At 52.6% G+C, this 19,899-nt stretch overlaps 1 protein-coding gene across 7 annotated transcripts in view; it reads right to left on the reverse strand.

Annotated features, from left to right (window-relative positions):
* Foxp1 (forkhead box P1) overlaps nucleotides 1–19,899 on the reverse strand; it is a 518,767-nt gene that overhangs the window by 54,426 nt on the left and 444,442 nt on the right. For all 7 annotated transcript variants that reach the window (XM_077793425.1, XM_077793427.1, XM_026392656.2 and 4 more), the window contains 2 exons: nucleotides 19,580–19,733; nucleotides 14,031–14,232 (listed from right to left, as the gene is read on the reverse strand). In XM_077793425.1, coding sequence (XP_077649551.1) covers nucleotides 14,031–14,232; nucleotides 19,580–19,733 — 356 coding nt within the window. The remainder of the gene's footprint in view (nucleotides 1–14,030; nucleotides 14,233–19,579; nucleotides 19,734–19,899) is intronic.

The raw sequence follows: 19,899 nt of genomic DNA on the forward strand, positions 1-19,899 counted from the left end.
CCAGGGACCAGAATGCGAGTACCACGGATCTCAGAGGGCTCCTCTGATGTGTCTCCCGAGACACAGCTGTGCTGAAGGACCTTCTCAGGAGGCGTCCTTTCCATGAATTCTGGGTGGAAAGGCGAGGAGCAGAGCAGACCCACCAAGCAACGCCACCAAGCATCGGCTGTGGCCCTTTTGGCTCCTGTCTGGCTTTTCAAAAATACCTACATGTGACAAAGCAAGAAAGGCCAACTTCCACTCCTGCCTACTGAACGCCCACTTCACATCAGCTGGGGGGTGCCCGGGGACGCGGTCAGTCAGCAGTGTGGCACACCGGGTATCACACCCCTCAGGACTATCCCCGCACGGAGGAGGGCTCACCTGCGGGTGGACAGCTCAACACCTCCTGGTCCCCACACCCTAGGTCGGCTTTCAGAACCCTGTGCCGGAGCCTGTTCCCATCCCCCAACCAGGAAGCAGAGGACACGTGTGGAAAACAGTGGTGGACCAACTTTGTGGGAAGGTAAGTGATAGCTTTGGATTTTCCTAGGGTTTCCACACGCTACGGAAGTTAGCATGGGCTACGTCATCCGCCAGAAACAAAGCAGTGGATGTGAAGGCCAGGTGGGACGGCAAAGGGCCCGGTGAGCGGGCATGGTACGGTCAGTCCAGGCCCCTCCCCTCTCAAAGTGGTGAGGCCCATCGCAGCACCCAGCTCCAGATGTGCCCTCAAGGTTGTCCCCCCTCCCCCTGTCAAGTGGGGGAAGAATGCCTGTTTTTAAAGATGAACAGATTTTAAAGATGTATTAGAAAAAATGAGGCTGAGCATGTCCTCCTTCCTCTGGTTTCACAGATGCCACTTTACAGGATGAGGCTCAATTTACTGGATTTTAAAAAGCGACTTGCTTTAAAGAAAATGCTACAAATAACTGCAGGGCGGACACAGCACACCTCAGGACAGTGGGGCCCCATTCCCAGCACAGTGGAGGTCGGAGAAACCTCCAGACCTCCGGAGGCCAGAGGCCCCTCGCTGAACACCTCATGTGAACGCTCATGAGGGAGGACCTCTGGGTCATCCTGGACTTCTGGGACTCAGACCCACACAGGCCCAATGACACAGGGCAGAGCTTCCAGTGCCCTTAAGACCTGACCTTATCATTCAGGATCAAGGGGCGTCTGGTGTGGGGGCCATCTAGGTGACTCGTAAGTGGTTGCCTTACAAAGGCTAGGAACCCTAGGCCAGGCGGCAGGCCCTGACGTCACGCTCACCACCAGCCCTGTCACCAGCATGCCCCCGCTCCCAGCTGCACTGGGCAAAACACACCACTGCGTTCCCAATGTCTGCAGTGTGGCCTGGCAGGATGGTGCGCAGAGACCTGGGGCAGCGAGTGGGCCACAGCACAGTCGCGCAGGGACAAAGGCCCGTGGTCAGGAAGGCGGCCTGACATCTGACACCAGCAAGGGGACACCCTGCGGCCAGGGCTGTCCACTGCCTGTATTAACACTGGGTCTTGCTAAGAAACCAAAGGCTCTCAGAGACTGGGGCAGCAGCTGTCAATGCAGATACATGGACAATGATCCAAAGTCACTAACGTGTGGGTCAGTGTGTCTGCGCTGGTGTGTTACAGGCCAGCCACCGCCTTGTCCACAGGTTCTGCTACATTAAGGACCCAGAAAAACAAAGAGCATCTGTAACATTTCCAACGCGAGTTCCTCTGAGCTCCTCCTCCACCACGCACTATGGAAGTCAGCATGGGCTACATCACCCGCCAGAAGCAAAGCAGTGGATGTGAAGGGAGAGCAAAGGGCCCGGTGAGCTGAGGACACAAGCCACCCACTCAGATCAGGCTCCTGTGCCCCCCGGGTCCCTCCTGACTTCCTGTGAGCCCTTTGATTTCTCTTCCTGCAGATGCTTCAGTTATGTCCACTGGGGTAGATGCTCCCCACCTTTAACTTGCTGTTCAATATTATTAAACACCCGTTTAGTGATACGCACCACGGCGGGTTCCGAGGTCAGAACCTCCAAACCAGGGTGCACACAATTCATGAGTGAGTAGGACACGTCAATTCCTCTATGTGCGTGTGGTAACGCAGCTTTCAAACGCACAGATAGACGTGTATATGTGCAGGCGTGCTCCTCACCGCCAGCGGCTGGTTTTTTAAATACAGGTAAGACACTGGGACGTGCACATGCGTGACTACGTAGTCTGACGGGACGGACTTTCCAGTTTCTGTGCTGATGGAGATGAACACTGAAGAGTTTGGGGTCACCTGCATCGACTGTGAGGGAACGGGTGCTCGTCCTCGGATGACGCAGCTCTGCCCGATTCCACGGCTGGGGACACAGGGCTACTGAGCAGGTGACTGGACATCAAAGCTGCGATATTTGATCTGGGCCTTGAAGTATCAGTAGGAGCCCAGCTGCTGAGAGGGACAGAACGAGGACAGAGGCCTGGAGCACAACAGACCCAGAGAAGAAATCCAGAGAGACGAGGCGCCAGCAACTGCGAGCGACTTGCAGGCCAGCAGCGCGGGAGTCCCCGCTGGGCCAAACTCTTGAGACACTTTTGTCTTTCAAACAACTAAGGACGCGTCTGGGCACTGAAACCCCGATATTCCTAAGTAATCCCAATCTGGATCACTTCTCTGTCCCTCTGACCTTCAGAAGGGATGAACGGGGTACACAGGACAGCACTTGGGAAGCTCAAACGCCCCGTCAGGGCAGCGCAGTGGTTTTCATGTGCAGTCCCTGGGAGCCTGCTGAGGAGCAGCACCTGCTGGCCCACCCTGACTCATGGAGTCCGAAGCCCCGGACTGCAGCCAGTCCCCCAGGTGACCCAACGCAGGCCGAGACCCAACCTCATCAGAAGCCAAACGGTCTCCCGTTTGAAGCATCTACAGGTATCGAATGAGGCCACCCGGGTGCTCCCACAGCACTCGGGGAAACAGGCTGGCAAAAGTGCGACTGTTCTTGGTGGTCTCAATCTCTGATACCCATGCGCTGGCTTTTTTCTGAATACGTCATCCAGTCTCTGCCATGATGCCTAGCACCTACCATGAGCCAGGCTGGGTGTGCAGGGGTGTGACGTGGACCACAGGACAGAACTTTCCCACACAGAGGCCTTCGGGGGGTGGGGGTCAAATACACCAAGATCACCAAGATACTCCACAAGTGCACATTTTAACAAATCGTCTACAGGATTACGTGTAGTTATGGACATCGTTTTTTTCTTCTTCTTTTTTTTTTTTTTGGTATTGGAGGTTGAGTCTGGGTGCTCTCACACTGAGGATGCCCCCAGACCTTTGGACTGTTCTTATTTTGAGCTGGAGTCTAAGTTTCCCAAGCTGGCCTCCACCTGGCAATCCTCCTGCGGAGCTGGGCTGTGGGCATGTGCCCTGCCCTGCTGTAGTCTGCGCTTCTAGGGCTGCAGGGTCTCTCTGGCCTGCAGGTGTCTGTGTCCACGCCCGTCTCAAATTAGACCATGAAGCCATGAAGAGGAAGAAGTGCTGCCATCCTTCAACTCCCAGAAACCAGAGTCAGCACTTGATAAACGTCCACTACTGCAGCTCAGGTTCTCATCCAACAACGTCACGGTTATGGACGACGGCGAACTCATGTTCACCTACTGTGTGCCAGCAGCTAAAGCAGGTGTTCCTCAGTCCTTACAGTCCCAGCTCTGAGGCGAGGCTGGACACCGTGCCCTGTGAGACTTGGGAAGCCAAGCACACTGAGATGAAGTGACAAGCAGCAGCCTGGCCCTGCAGTCCAGCTGCGGAGCGGCTCCTAACAGCTGTCACCAGCACAGCACTCTGCAAGCTGCGGCCACCATGCAGCACAACAAGTCCCATTTTTTGCTTCTGCCCCGGGGCCTTTGCTTCCGCCTGTAGGGGTGTTCCCTTTCCTCTTCGGGTCTGTTCAAGGGACAGAGTGACAGGCATGGCCAGGCCACCCTCTCCACCTTGCTTAGCTGCCTGCCTGCCTGCCCCTGGCTCCGGGATGTGCCTCCTGTCCTTGTCTAAGTCCAGGTCTGTTTCTGCACTGTCCCCTGCAGACGTGACCAGGGAGCTCAGCTCTAAGAGCCACAGCCTAGGACACCTGGCAGGTGCTCCGTGTTGGGCAAGACGGTTGCATGGACACACGTGGTGCTGACCCCGACTCGTGTCCCACTTGGAAACAGACTTCGCTGAACTCTGGACAGCTTCCCACTTATCCGTGGCGAGCTCCTTTTTAGTTCTGTCTTCACCATCCTCTAATTTATTCAAACGCCACTGGATTATTCCAGCTCCTGGTGTCAATTTTTTTCTAATTAAAGTAAACTGCCATTTATTTCTCACACTGATCTTTAACAGGAGACGTCGTGTTCTCCTCACAAATGTGACTCATGTGGAGAAATGTGAGTCGAACACAGGGCTCATGGGTACGGGACGACAGGCCTGGCCTGTCACACTGCAGACACAAAGGCCGTCCCAGAGCAGAGGCGCGGCGGGCCTGGGGTACCCAGAGTGGGGAGCCTTTCAGGGGGATGACCTGGAATTCCTAGGACACACCCTCAGGGGAGCCCTTGTGAAGGCGATGACGACACACAGGAAAGCGGGTTCCTCTCTCTTCCCGCCATCCCAGGCCCTCACAGCACAACGCGGAGCCCATAGCTCCCCAAGAACCTGCAGAGAGCAACCCCAAGGCAGTTCTAAAAGAGGAAGAAAGAAAGAAGAAAGAAGGGGAGGCGGCGGCGGCCTGCCCCTGGACTGATCTCCTGGAGACTGTGACAGGACAGACTGTTCAGGGAGCCTCACAGGTCGTATGAATACCACCAGCCACAGTTGCCATGGTCTGTCTGTTTACCCAACAAGAACACAAACAGGGACACAGAAGCAGAAGCAGCTCCAGTGGCCTATAAATGGCCCGCTGGTGCCTCTTCCCAAGTGCCTCCAGACCAGCGCCCGGCCCCGCCCCTCCCTTGGTACTGGAGACGTCCTGGTGCTGGGGCACTCTGAGCTCGCTCAGGCTCCATCTCCCTCCCCCCCCCCCCATTTTTAGATCAAAAACCAACCAGCCAAAAGTAGCCCAATAATCCAAACTGCACAATGAAGATGGTTGCCACATCTAGATGGGGAGAACAAAGGAGAGACGGGGACGCAGAGGGAACAGACACCTGTTTATGGGACTGCAGCACAAACACGCACTTCTCCTGCCCTGTCACTCCGCCAGCCACCACCCAGAAAGGCCTGTGCACACCAGGTGCGCGTCGCCCCGCGGAAGGGACCAGGGCCTACAGGACAGCGGCAAGGCCCAGCTGCGGCGGCAGGTGAGTGGCACGGCGCGTGTGCACACTGAAGCTCGGACCTGAGGTCCAATCCCCAGCGAGGCGGCGGCCACCGGGAGCAGAAGCCCCGGCTTCACACTACATTGACCGCAGCCCCACCCGGCGCAGCCCGGCGCCTCCCTGTGAATGGGACCGAGCGCCATATGGACGGAGACACTGAACAAGCTGTACAGCTCTTGGCGACATGTGCCCGGGGGATTGTCCCATGTAACACCACCTGGGCTGTGGCGATTGTGCGCTGCATGCCTGGTGGCCCCGGGGAGCCCACTGGGATGTTATTTCTGAGTACACACAAAAAGGAAAATTACAGTTAGGAGAATTCTCTGGCTAGCGTATCTGTTGCTCAATTCCAGAAATAGCTTCCCAAAGGAATGGTTATCTTCTTTATTCACACAGGCAGAAGTGACAAGCAGGAGCACATATTAACAATCTCCCTTTGTGAGCTCCCACTATTGTTCTAATGAGGAGAATATACTTTATAATATACTTAGGCCTGGCCTGATTACAAAAGGGGGTGGAATAAAGAACTTTGGGAATGCTGTACACATGTAACACACTCATTTGCATTGCCCCAGCGAGCCAGCCGGTGGGGCGGGGGCTCCCTCCAAAAGACCTGCGCGGCTGGCGACTGGGCCAGGCAGCCAGAGGAGGACACCGGAGCTCGGCAGGGAAGCCCTCCTGCCAAGTCTCCAGCTCTGTGCTCCTCTGCAACCACGACTGGCTTGGGAACCTGGCAGTCACGAGGGACCACAAGGACACCAGGACTCTTCCAGGCTGCCTGGCCTTCGGGATGGAGGCGCTTAGGTGGCCCTTCTGCGATACCCACCTGAGAAAAACTTCCACTCGTGAAAGGCAGGTGGGAAATGCAGGTGTGCATTCCAACAAGCACCTTCTGCAGGTGAAAGCGTAAAACCCAGTACAAGGGGCAACGCCGTAGGAGTCCTCCAAGGCTGGATGGCCCTCTCCTCTGGCCATGGCTTCCCTTCACCCCCTGGGTGTGTGAGCACAGGCCCTTCCACCTGAGTGAACACGGAGAAACCGTGAGCTAGCAAGAGGCCTCGGCAGAAAGCCTGTGCCCGCCAGAGCCGTGCGTCAGGGCAGAGTGTCCAGGAAACTGGGGGTTCCAACATTATTTGGGGTGGAAAACTTGGCCCATAGGCATGGAATGAACAGCCTGTGGTGGAGATTCACATCACACAACGTCCCAAGGAAAAAACTGAAAGTCAACCAAACTCAGGAGCAACTTCTAACGTGAACGTGCCTCTTCATATCAATGATGTCATTTTATTAGGAAGCACTCATCACTTAAGCACAATAAATAGAAAAAGATTCATGGAGTCTGATGACGCTGTGTGTGATAAGGCACTTCACTGAGGTAAGACACAGCTACCAGGGGACAGTGGCCGAGCTGTTTATTGTTTGTTTTCTTTAAATCACCCCACAAAGTGAACAGGCAAGGAAACCCATAAGCCCTGGCCCCTTCTCGCACCTGTGTCCCACTGGCCTGGGACAAGCCCCTCCTCCTGCTCAGGCCCACGAGCACCCGGCTGCCAAGGCTGAGATCAGTGAATGGCAGCCTTCTGGAGCCCGGCTGGGTGCCAACCAGCACAGTGCACGTGGGGTACAAGATGCCGAGGAGCCCCCAGAGGGTGCTTCTGACTTAAGAAAGGAAGCCTTGCCCTCAACAGGCTCCTTCTTCCACTGTATTCAGACAGTGCCAGGATGCTGCCAGGAGCCCGCACTGAAGCAGACCAACCCCCTGGGCTTTAGGCTGCTCCACACACCTGGCAGGACAAGGGCAGCCTGCTCGCCACAACCCTACCTGCTCCTTCCACTTCCAGCCTCCCAGCCTCCACCCCTGAGGAAAGATGAGGGCGAGGAGGAAGAGAGGTGGCTGAACAGCCAGGTGCAGCCCCAGGCTCTGACCAAGGGAGGTCTGGGCTTGGTCTTGAACCCCTGGCTTTACTCCCTGGGGACCCTGATCAAAGGTCTAGGCTGAGCCAAAGTGGTTCTGATGAGCGGCCCAGCTGGGAATCAAGTACTTGAGGGTCAGAAAGAATTCAGGTCTGGCCCCTGCAGGGCCACTAACCATCAGTGAGACTCCCACACGTTCTAAGACCCTTCTGGCCCCAGTAGCACCATCTGTGCAGAGCGGACCGTAACCCTACCGTGAAACAGGAACAGGTCAAGTCCTCTCTGCACTGCATATCACACAGAGTCATGGTGACATGATCATTAGCTGCTTCTCATCACCGTCACATGTCAGGGTTAGATTTCCCAGAGATGAGAAAAACCGGACCTTCAAGAACTTTTATGCCTGAGACCCCACAGAGAAAGTGCAAACCGAGGCCTCTGGGAACAGAGCCAGGGGTGGGTCCTTCCAGCAACATGGCTTCTCTGACAGCCTGCACAAGAATGGCGACTGCTGTCTTTGTGCACTGGGATGTCAATCAAATCTGGGGAGGGGGGAATTCGGTTCTTGTCAACAGTCAAGACCCAGGTAAACTCAACATCTTGCCTGCACTCCTTCTCGAACTTGAACATGCATGTCAAACCCCTGGGGACCTTGCTACAGTGCAGATCTGGGTTCAGCAGGTCTGCGGTTAGTCTGAGGCCTGGATTCTCTGATAGGCATCCACACCGTGGCCCAACTGCAGGCCTGCAGCCTGTGCACACCAAGAACCTAGGTATGCATGGCAGATGCAATTTCCCACATCCCATCTCAGAGCCAGGGAACCCAAGTCAGCATGGGAAGGGCCCAGAAGGCTGCCTGCTTCCTGAACTCCCTGAGAATGTCCCTATAAACAGGAGGAGCAGGTCTGATGGTGAAGGTCCAGGGATGCAAACTTTTTCTAAAGATGGCTACACAGTAAATATTTGAGGGGCCAATTACTCAAGCTTGCTGTGGTAGTGCAAAAGCAGCCAGAGGCAACAGATAAGGGATGAGCACAACCGTTCCCAGTAAGACTTTATGCACAAAAGCTCACAGTGGGCTGCATTAGTGGTGGGCCGGGTCTGCCCACCTCTGTTGCAAACCACTGCAAAGCTTCCAGAGTACTGGCAGGTCGGAGTCAAAATTTGCAACCCTTTGCACATTCTTCAAAATGCCCTTGTGGAAAGAAAGAATTAGGAGACCTGCTTTGCTCAGACTTTCAAATAAACAAACAAAAACAAAAAAAAAAGTTACTGATTTTTGAAAAACAAAAATTGAAATGAGGAAGAACTCTCGAGAGTCATGGGAACAATAACTTACTGCTGACATTTCTGGCTCTACAGACTCTCAATCAACATGAGAACACGCAAAAGCTAAAGACTTGTGTATCAGTCTGGGAAATTTTAGCAGTTAAACCAAGAAGGCCGACATTTATCCATCAACACAGAATTTAGTTTAAGGAAACAAACAAACAAAACAAACAAACAAACAAAAAAGTCAAAACATCAAGCATGTCCACATTTCAAAGTTCCTTGTCTTCTGAAATCATCAGGGCCCATAAACATGAACGTCACTGTTATATAGTCAAACATGTGGCCACCAGTCAAGAGGCCACAGGTCAAAAGCAGAGACTGCAACCAATGAAACTGTCCCAGAGCAAAGGAGCCGAGCAGAGCCTGCAGGGGATGTCTCAAGGCTGCTGCCAGCTGTGGGCCGCAGAAAACGCAAGCAACACCCCTACCAGAAGGGAAGGAGGGAGGGAAGAGAAAAGGAGACAACTGGCACACTTGGGGTCCGTCAGCAAGTGAGGATGGCCATCCAGGGTCACCCCGAGGGATCAGAGGCAGGTGACACCTCATGGAAGATAGGACCGCACTGGGGTTGCTGGGTTCTGAGGAGAGAGAGTATGATGGCCTTGGAGGAAGCAGGGTCCACCCAAGCTCAGGCTCTGCAGAGTTCAAGGAAATGTCTGACCAAATGCTTAAGGAAGCCTTGTAACAAGTATTTAGAAGAGCCGGGCAGCAGCGATGCTCGAGTGAGTTATAAGACCTCTTCTGATGGCCAAACTGAAGGCAAAGGAGCACTGCTTCTGTGGACCACGGAAGACAGCAGAAGCCCCACAGATGCAGGAGGCATCCAGCAGAAGCTGCAGGGTAACCAGGCAGGACAGGGCGAGGACGCTCCAGGGGCAGGACTGGCCTCCCGTTGGCCTGTGTGCAGATCCTGCAGGGCATCCACGCTGCGCACTGGGTTCTGTTTTAGGGTTCCCCAGCCTCCATGAGAGGCCCAGTAAAGGTTTCTATGTTCCATAAAAGAGGAAACGCTACTACCCTCACATAAGCACTATGATTTGCACATAGTAGGTTAAGTCAATAAAGGTTTTATTAAATTTTAAGTTGAATAAAATTGAACATTATCTAAAATTTAGAATCATTGAATTTCAAATTCAATTTGAAATTTCTTTTAGAGATACAGATTTCAACATATCATAACTCAGCATTCACCTCCAATGGAAACCTGAAGTCCTGTTCTGTAAATGCAAAGTCAGACCTGAACCTGGATCTTGGGCACGCCACCAGCTGGCTCTGTGACCTGTAACGTGATTTCCTCATCTGCAAATTGGGTGCAGCAGCGTGCATAACGTGGGCTGTGGCTCCTTTGCGCATGGCACAGGGAGGGGATTGACTGAGTGCCCTCTTTCCCTTCCCTAGTGCACCATAACATAATGTGATATTTAGAATTTTAATTCAGGCAATTACTTAAGTAGTAATTGCTATTTGTATTTACATAGCTGCTTTGATCCAAAAAGCTCAAAGGGCTTACTAAATTTAGCATTTTAATAAATGTTTCATTTGCATTCTGTTGATTCTGTTTACCCACACCCCAACTTGGAATTTTCTAAAGTGAGACAGTCGACAACTTGAAGGGACAGGGCTTCAAGGTCAGAACCTGCCCAGCCTGAGTCTCATCTGTGTTACAGAAGGGGTCATAACTCCCCAATCCCCTGGAAGATAGGAGAGCAGGAACCTGGTGTGCCTGCTCCCCTCCAGCTTCTGCCCGCCGAATGCATCCCCACGTGCTTCTCCAAGGCCCTGACGACAGAGGTATGTTTATTGCACCAGTGAATTTATACGTAATCAGCACAATAAACATTATTAAATTGTCAGGAGAAAAATCAAAGTAGGAAGCGCGGCACCAGTACTGAATTCTAATGATGCTGAGTGTCCGCGGCTTCGCAGGGACAGGATCTTAACAAGCCTTGATTTCAGCGCTGGCCTCCGCCTCCCAAACCACATGGGCTGCTCCTGCCTTAACACTGCTGAATATTGATAAACGTCTCTGCCCCGCGCAACAGGGAAGTGGGTTTCTATTGGCAATCTTTCCCAAAGTGTGCTTTTCCCCTTCTCTGCACTCAAGGGTTTACCCTGAATGATTTAATTATAATTTTCCTTGTGTAAGATAAATTAAAGAGGAGAGTAGGAGTGGCGTGCCAACCACATTATTTATCTCCTGAACAGATTGCTGCTCACCAGACCCCAGAGCTGCTGCGGCAGAGGCTGCTCACGGGAGACGCACCAGGCCAGGGTGGGGGACTGGGGGGGCAGGAGTTTTCCAAATGGCAGGGAGACTTGCCACCCGGGTGCCACGCACATCAGACACACCACGACTCTAACCATGCACCCAAACTCTCGCAGGACTGCCTTTCCCAACGAGTTTCCCCACAGAGCCACCCCAGGCGGGAGTCAGTCGGGTGGAGGGGCGCTGGGTGTGATGTTCCACGAGAATGGGGCAAAGAGAAAGCTCTGCCACAGGAAGTGGAGGCAGGGCTCTCGAGGACCCGTGTTCACAGGAGAACTATCAAGGAAGGGCCAGCTCCCGGCACCAGGGAGGACAGGCCCTTGGGGACAGCAGCAGGCTTTCTCCCTTTCCCTCACCATTTCCCACTATTTAAGCCGCACATCACACATGGGACTTTTAAATTAATCACAATAGGGAATATTCATTTTAAGTACCTATGTACACACAAAGCTGGCCGACGAATAATTGGTTTTTTAAATGATCAATTCTATAAGCTTAAAAGCGTTGAATTATCTTTAACTGAAGGTGTTCTTGGCCTTCCTGGCTACAGCCAGTGAAAATGTGCTGACTGGGGTGGGACAGTGGTACAGCTCAGGGGGAGAGTGCGCACCAGGCCCTGGGCTCCAGCCCCAGCAGCAGAAACAATAAAACACAAGAAACTGCACTGGGGAGGACTCTCTTTGAGTCTGGCCACATTGCCTCTAAGCCAAGAGAATCAGGAGATGACGTGATGGAGTGTCACTTTGTCGCTGTGTCCTCCCTGAGCACACAGCTGGAACGCCAGCCTGTCTTTACACCCAGGCGCAGGCTCCCTGGAACCCGAGCTCTCTTCCGACCCATGGTCTAACTCTGCCATGTAGCGAAATGGAGACACGGAGACGAGGCACAGTGTCCATGCAGGTCCTGAGAGAAGAACCCAACCAGCAGAGCATCCTAGAACCAGTGTCCCTCGGAGCCACTGAGCCTCCAACGTGCCTTAAGACACCCACCTATCACCTGGCTGCAACTACACTAGGAGAGAACTGCCAGGGGACACCCCTCGCCCTCCCGTGAGAAGACTGCAGGGAGACCTCAAGTGCACCCGTCCACACTTCTGAGTGCCAGGCCTCCCAGGCCTGTGGATGGAGATGCAATTCAATTGTCCAGCAGCAAATGGACCACAGCAACCCTAGGATGGGAAAAGCAAGTCCACCAAAGGGCAGCAGCCCCAAGCCTCTCCTTTCAAGCTACCTAAGACTTTCTATTTAGAAAAAATGATGATGATGATGATGATGATAAAGACATGAGGGGAGATGACGAAGCAGGGATTCAGGCCACCTTCCGGCCATGCGTGTCTTTCCCCACTGCAAAGGAGAGCCACACTCTGGCCAGCGGCTCCAAGCAGCCTCGCCCTGTGCCCCATCCTGTTCCTCAAACTGTTCTCAACTAGTCCCTTTAAAGCATCTTTTAGTTTTTGACACCTGCCGTGGAGATGTAAACAAGGAAATCTTACAGGCGAGTCCCAAGTTCTGGTGGGAACATATTTATTATTCTCATTTCTGCTGTTTAGGCTCAAACATAATACCTGTGTGTGCGTGTGCATATGTGTAGCTCTGTGTCCCTGACAAGGGATGCAGTCTGAGAAATGTGGTCATTGGCCCCTTCGGGGGTGTGTGAACATCACCAGTGTACTCACACAGCCTACCTGGGCTACGTGGGGTCACGTGCGCAGCACAACGCATTGCTCCCAGGCCCACAGTGCATGGGTTTAGCCCAGGCACAAGAGAAAAGACGCACGGGAGACGGGGTCAACATGAGGTTTGAGCCTGCCGCTGGCTAACATGATGTACTATTCACTGTCAATGATGTCTTTTAATAGGTAGAAGGAGCACACTCTAAAATGGTGATTGACGAGTAAAGCAGAGCAAGTGTGTGGACCAGTAACGGCACCACTCATCACCAGCCAGGACTGCGCGCGGGTAACTGTATGTGTGTTGTGTGTACATGACTGGCGTACACTGCTGTTGACTCCGGTGTCCCCACAACACCCAAGTAGCGCCCTGTGGGCTGGCCCCACATGGCCATGAGGCATGGGGTGGTAGGAATTTTTCCCTCCTTTATAATCTTATGGGACCACTATTACATATGTGGATCAGATCTTGACTCTATATATTCTGATATAAAGATATGTACCTGATTACACCAGTTGCCTTATGATGCTCAACACCATGAGAAAGATATGAAATAATGTTTGCAGCTGCTTAACTGAAATATATAATTCATTTTTTTATGGAGTCATTGCTATTTAAGAACAAAATCCAGAACTTGCTTCTTCCTGATGGAAGCAGCATTTACTATCACATCCTGCTGTTTAGGTCTCCTCTTCTATGTGTGGAAGCTCTCTGTGTGTGAAACACACAGGAAACAGTTTAGAAAAGAGTAAGCTGGAAAGAGCTGTCAATCTTAGGGGCGCTCTCTGCTCAGGAAAAGCACCCCGGCAGCTCGAGGAACATGCCTGGGCGGAAGGGACCATGGCAGGGATCAACAGCTTGGCTTTCCTAGAGCTCCTTGTGCACATGACATCCTCCAGGCCTCCGAGCCAACCTGGGCTTCCATGAACACACATGTTGAAAACTATGAACTCATAAGCTCAGGGCAGGAAGGCAGCAGGAGTGAGGCGACCCTATGACCACTGTGCTGAGGAAGCTTGTGTGCAGATACAAGGCCACCTGCACCCCTCCAGTCTCACGCCCCCACTCAAGGTCTACACGCACCATGTGCTTTGGGGACACACTGAAGGCAAAGACGGGCTTCCCACCTTTACAAGGGCAGCACAGCCTAAAGTAAGTCCTGTTTCTCAAACCACGATGCGAAATCGCCCACAGCAGATGCGCCTGGTACCAGCAGGTGCTCAGAGCCCAGAAACTGAGCTTGACCAAGGGGAGAACTTGGCAGACAGAGGACCTGGAAGTCTTGACATCTAACCCAATGAGACACTCCAAGACTTCTGCCTGGCCCTAAGCCCGTGAGATCTACAGCCGTACTAATTCCACGTTGAAAAGGTGAAAACAATTAGATGCTCACACCCACACCATAATGAATACATTGTTACGTAATTACAGGCATGTTCAAGACACACTGATCCAATTAGGGAGCCCTGGGCCAGGTGGGGTCAGGCCACCTGCCCTCCCAGACCACGGCCAGCCTTCTGCCGGGCCCAGGCCCCTGCCTACCTTTCCCTCTTGGGCGTGTGCACCGAGAGCTGGCCATTAGTGGAGGCGTGCGGGTTCATCACCAGGGAGGCCTTGGCGGGGGCGGAGGAGGACACACAGGTGGTCAGGTCCAGGCTGCTGGGGTTGTTGCTCGTGGCTTCTTCTGCAGTGTGCACACCCGTCACCTCCTTCCAGAGCTGCTGCAGCTCCGTTGGAATCATGCCTGAAACAAACAAATTGGATAATTAAATCAATTAACAGCTAATTCCGGCCTCTTCAAACAGTAATTAAATCAAAGAGTCAGTAAACAAAGCCTAGTGTTAGGGGTTTTTTTGGTGTGTTCAGTTCTTTTTTCCTCCCCTCCCCACCAAGGCAAACACGGGAGCACCTCCTCCCAGGAGCTGCGGGCGGAAGGGCCCTCATCACGCGCAGACCAGGGACAGGGGCCCAGCAGCTACTCTGCCACAGCAGCGCCCGCCTCCCTCCGCCCAGCTGCTGCTTCCCAATTTCAGGAAAAGCCTGAGGACGGCACCTTATCTCCAGACACAAAGAAGGGCCCAGAATGAAACTGTTCAACTACATTCTTATGACAATGCGGGCCACAAAATGAATAATTTTTGTGCTTAAGTCTTAAATGATGACAAATAGCTTTGTTATTAAATATAGTTTTTATTAATCACTTTTAGACATAAATTATGAATTCATATCGTCTTCCTGAAATGCTTTTCAACTTTTAACAGTCAAATTGATTATACTATGATTATTTCATTAACACACCTATCTTCCTCATTAATTTTGGTTTCTCGTACCACATGCTTAATTGATGGATGTGTCTACTGAAAAACTGTATAACTTTTTACACAAGTAACACTATTATTACTGTCATTTCTTAAATCAATGCTAATGAACCATCGCTGAATGAAACGAAGATGTAAAATAAATTTGGGGCAATAAAGTTGTTCTGTTTTGCAAGGGGGTCAAAGTGGACATGGGTCTAAAGGAGTGAAGTGGCGCCGGTATTTTTCCCAGGAAGAATTACAACCAGGACACACCCTGACGATCCTGGACTGGTGGTCTACCCTGGCAGCAGCCCCTGTGGCCCAGCATGCCCAATTTCTACCTCCATGCATATTCCAGCGCATGCACACACGCAACCGCAAGCCTCCATCAGAGCTACCAGCCACCAGCAGCAGCCGCTTCCTCTGGAAGAACCCCAAAAAGAAATCACACCTCGTCAGGCAATTCCGCCTTAGACTCAGCCTAGTGGACGGCTGGTCATTGTTTCCACCCAGCATAACAGCCAGCGGGCGAAGCCGGCCATTTTCTGGGTAAGTAGCAGGAGCCGAAAGAGGCATGTTTCTTACCAAACTGAAGGTATTGAATTAAAGGAGAAGGCTGTGTGCATTATATTCATTTGAAACACATAATAAAAAATGCCAAGGTCTAAATTTAATTTATTTTTGTCATTTAGAATACAATGGAGAGATAATCATCTCAACGTGATCAGCCAAACATCTTTACTTTGCTAAACTGTTAAAGATTTTAATTATGCCAGCATTGGAGAGCGCTGGTCTAATGAGGCGATGGACTCCAGAGAATCCGAGTGGTTAAGAACTGTGAAATGAGTCTGATAGGATTTTTTTATATTCACCGTGGATCGTTTGCATATCAAAGAGGAGTAAATTATTGCACAGCAGACCAATAACCTTCCCCGCCTTTCCGCCAGGAACGTTAACAAAAACAGTTGGTCTCTCCTATCGGTTCTTCGAGAAAATGTTCAAATGCCCAACTATTTGCAATTAATATATATCATAAAGGCGGCTTCGAAGGATACATGAAGTGGTCAGATGTTCCTAGAGCGCATCCTCCACAGCCGAATCCGTTTCCTTCCCCCTCCATAAAAATCAAATGCCAATTATATTTTGATGGATTTTGTCCCAAATGAGCATTTAGTTATTAGGCATATTCAATTATTACTTGTCCCCTGAAAATTAAACCTCAGAGGCAAATTAAACAAAGGGAAAGGCCACTATACCATCCCTCGTCCGGTTTTGCTGCATCTGGGCTATTATTTTCAAACACTTTCCCAAGTGACAGGTGGGACGTGCCAGTACCTGGTAAGTCCGCCTCTGCAGTCTGCACACCAACAATTACCTGCGAACATGGCTGACCCTCAGACCCACGTTCGCTCAACTGAACCAGCAGCCCGCGGGCTTGTGTGCTGATAGTGTGCTCACCAGAACCACATGAATCCATGCCTGTTTCTATTCTCTTTTGCAAACACAGGAAAAGCACCAACTGCCTGTTTCTCCACTCAAGTGAGTTGATTTCTGGGGTCAGCTGCATGGGAAGGACACTGGTCTAAGGGCTGCGTGGACACTTCCCTCTGAGAACAGCACAATCCCAAAGCAGTCTGCAAAGTGGGCAAAGGCACTGGGACGAGGGCTCCCCACTTGTTACACCTGCAGGAGCCAGGGGACGCAGCTTCCTCCTCCGGGGGAGAAGGGTAAACACTAATGGGCTGCGTGACCACAGAGCTGTTTCTGGGTCAAATCTCGATGTGATAATTACATTTCAGAACCTTCTCATCGGAGCCGGCGAGAGGCAGGCAGCCCGATCCTCCAGCAGTGCTGCTTTTGCCAGCGACGGTCAACGGCTTGCTCAGCGAACTCTGGACACCCTCTACCAAGGGTGCTGGCCTTCCACAGCCCAGATCTCAAGACAGAATTAAGACAGGAAGGCAGGCGAGGAGTCACTCGACAGACTAGGTGGATATCCAACTTCTAGAGAGCCCCCATTTCTTCCAAATGATGGATTCATAGGACCAAGAGCAAACCCATTAAGAGGTACGTAACCAGCCCGCAGCTTCCCCTATACCTGGAGAGTGGGTTTTAAAACTTAAACGGTCAGAAAGCTAGTGGAAGAGTCTTTGTATGTGAAACCGCAGGTGCTCGGGAGGAGCAGAGCATGAGAGAACAGGTGAGACCAGGTGGGCGGACCCTGCCCACGGAGCAAAGGCCCCACCACAACCTGAAGGACAGCACAACCCCCTCCAGAGGGAAAAAGAGGGCCTTCAGAACGTGGCTCTCCATCCTTGTCCTCTCACACGTGGCCACCCTCAGCAGGCCCGCGGTCAGCCGTGTGGAAGTGCGCACGCAGGCTTCTCCATCAGCGGACATCCCGGCATTTTCGCCACCTAACTCCTGTGCCCTGGCTACATTTCCTTCCTTCCTTCCTTCCTTCCTTCCTTCCTTCCTTCCTTTTCTTTTCCCCAGGACATCCAGTCCCTTCATAATAAAAGAAAATGCAGGCGCGGGTTTAAAAAATGTATGTTGTGGGGACAGTTGACAGATTACTGCTCATGGAACTCAATTTTACCACCCCAGGTATCACTGGCTCAAAGACAAACAGAGTTGATCAACCTTTTTTGTCCTTGTACATCCATACCCAGGTGACCATGTTCAAGCAAGCAGAAAGTTGATTTAAACCTCATAATGACATCAGTTTTAAGCCATCATCTCTCTGATAAAAAGGAATTGTCTTGTAGTCCACACGACTGAATTCTCAGGCCTCCGTGGCTGAGGGGGCAGGGGAGACAAGCCCGGCTCCTGATCCACAGGAGATGGCAAGAGTGTGGCTCTCCTTCCTGCAAGAACTCGACTCCAGGAATATCTGCCCGTACAGCTGTGCCATCGTGGTGCACACAGGCACCCTCCAATGCCAAGCGAGTGCCCTCCTAATGTTGCAGGGGGTTCTAGTTACAGCAGACTGCTAAGCAGATCCATCAATGCCACCCCAGTGAATTACCTGCCGGTGTCTGATGTGGTACTGCAGAGATTACACTCCATGCACCACCACATTCATTTCTTGCACATTATGTATGAGCTTGTCTTGTCCCTGCCCAATTGCCCTCTTCTGGACAGCTTAACTGATATACTATAACAATGAACCTCGGAGAGCAAACTTCACAGCCTAGGAGCAGAGGGAAAGGGAGACAGGGTGAAGCCCGAGGCCAGGAGGTGTGTCCAACTATGACCCAGGAGTTGTGAAGGAAGCCCAACTGACACTGGGCAAAAGCTCACAATGCGCTAGCCCCATGGCCTCCCTTTCCCTCCTATGGCGCAGTCACCAAACCTGCCCCTCTGAGGGCATCCGGGGAAGCACTGATGAGGAGGCACCAAGTTGAACAGTGGGGTGCACAGGTGTGGAGGGCGAGGGAGAGGCCCCAGTCCACCTTCAGAACAAGGAGAACCCTCAGGGACAGAAGCTGGGTGTGGCCGACTCCACAGGAAGATTCAGATGCAGCCCCGCTTCAGCTTCACTGGCTCCACTCGCCAGCCACGGTCACCAGCCAACAGCCCCGCCTAAGAGGACACCAGGAAGACCCCACATTTCCAGCCTTCTTCAGATGACAACTGAGCCTGTGACACCCAAAGCTGTGGCCTGCTGCCTTGGAGACACACATCAAACCTGCTGAGGCTCGGAGGACCCAGGGCTGAGGAAGCCACTGAGGTCTGTGGAGCCAGGAACCACCCCCCTCCGTGTCCACGGGGCCACCTCTGGATGCCGAGACCCAAGGATGCCAAAGTCCCTTATCTAAATGGTGCTCAGCTTGCAGGCAACCCCGGCATCGTACTCACGCTGGGAAGTACCTCCAGGTCACTGACACCTACTGCAGCGTAACAGGATACAAACACTTGTTCTACTACATGGTGGGAACAAGGAGGATCCTGCACATGCTCAGCACAGATGCTCTCTTTTTAACTGAATATCTTCAATCCATGCTTGGTTGAATCTGCAGATGTGGGACTTACTAATGTGGCCAGCCAAGGACATGGGCACAGGTACGTCACCTCCTCTCTCCTCCCCTGATGACCACTTGCCTTCACACATATGTAAAAGCCAGAGCGGCTTAAGCCAACGCCCCGACTTTCCCTCTTCTTGTGATGTCCAATACCCTCGGGATGAAATGTCAGCGGCTTTGCGGAAGGAACTCATGAAACCTAGGAAACCTCTTCATTTTCAAGGAACCCACGTCTGAGGAAGAACTGGCAACAGAAAGGGCACCTGCTCTGAAGAGGGCGAGAACCTGCTCCACACCACAGGCCAATGAAAAAGGAGAGAGGGAGAGAAAACATGACCTTGATTCTCGCAACTGAACGAGACCGAGTTGAGTGATTCACAGGGGAACAAACACAAATTCATGCCTAGATATTTAAGAAATGGCATGTGTGTGAAGCACTGCTGGGTCTGAAATACAACAAGTTACATGACATAAAATGTGTGTTAACATGACTAACAGCAGCCTGAGAGGAGACTTCCTGGTTCCAAACAGAAATGTCCCCAGAGTTGCTGCAGTGCTCCCCGAGGGACCAATACGCACGATGCTCCCCCAAGTGCTCCTCTGGCCTCAGGGACCAGGCCCCCAGGACCTCCTGCAGCCTTGCTTTCAGTCTGCACACGCATGTCTCAGAGGGCCATCGCCCCCTCGAGGACCTGGGGCAGCCCCAGACACCTGGCCTCTCCGCCCTGAAGCCTGCGCAGGGCCGCCATAGAGACAGGGCCCATACCTTGAGCGAGAGGCTGGAGGGGAAGGGCGGGCTGCCCGGGCTGGATGGTTAGGAGGCCTTGGCGCTGCAGAGACAGGAGGTGCTGCTGCTGGAGCTGCTGCATCTGTAGGAGCTGCTGCTGGAAGGCCAACTGCTGGGTGGCCACCTGCTGCTGCTGCAAGAGAAGAGGAGACACGTGAGAGGCCATTCCCAGGCCAGGCCAAGAGGGCAGCACCCCAAACTCACCGCCATCCCCGAAACCCAGGGTGGCTTGGGCCCAGGGTGGGCTCCGCGTCAGCCACCTCTCAAGAGGAGCTGCCTCGCGGGAAGGCACTCCCTCT

Source organism: Urocitellus parryii, chromosome 16, assembly GCF_045843805.1.
Source record: "Urocitellus parryii isolate mUroPar1 chromosome 16, mUroPar1.hap1, whole genome shotgun sequence".
NCBI classification, from domain to species: Eukaryota; Metazoa; Chordata; class Mammalia; order Rodentia; family Sciuridae; genus Urocitellus; species Urocitellus parryii.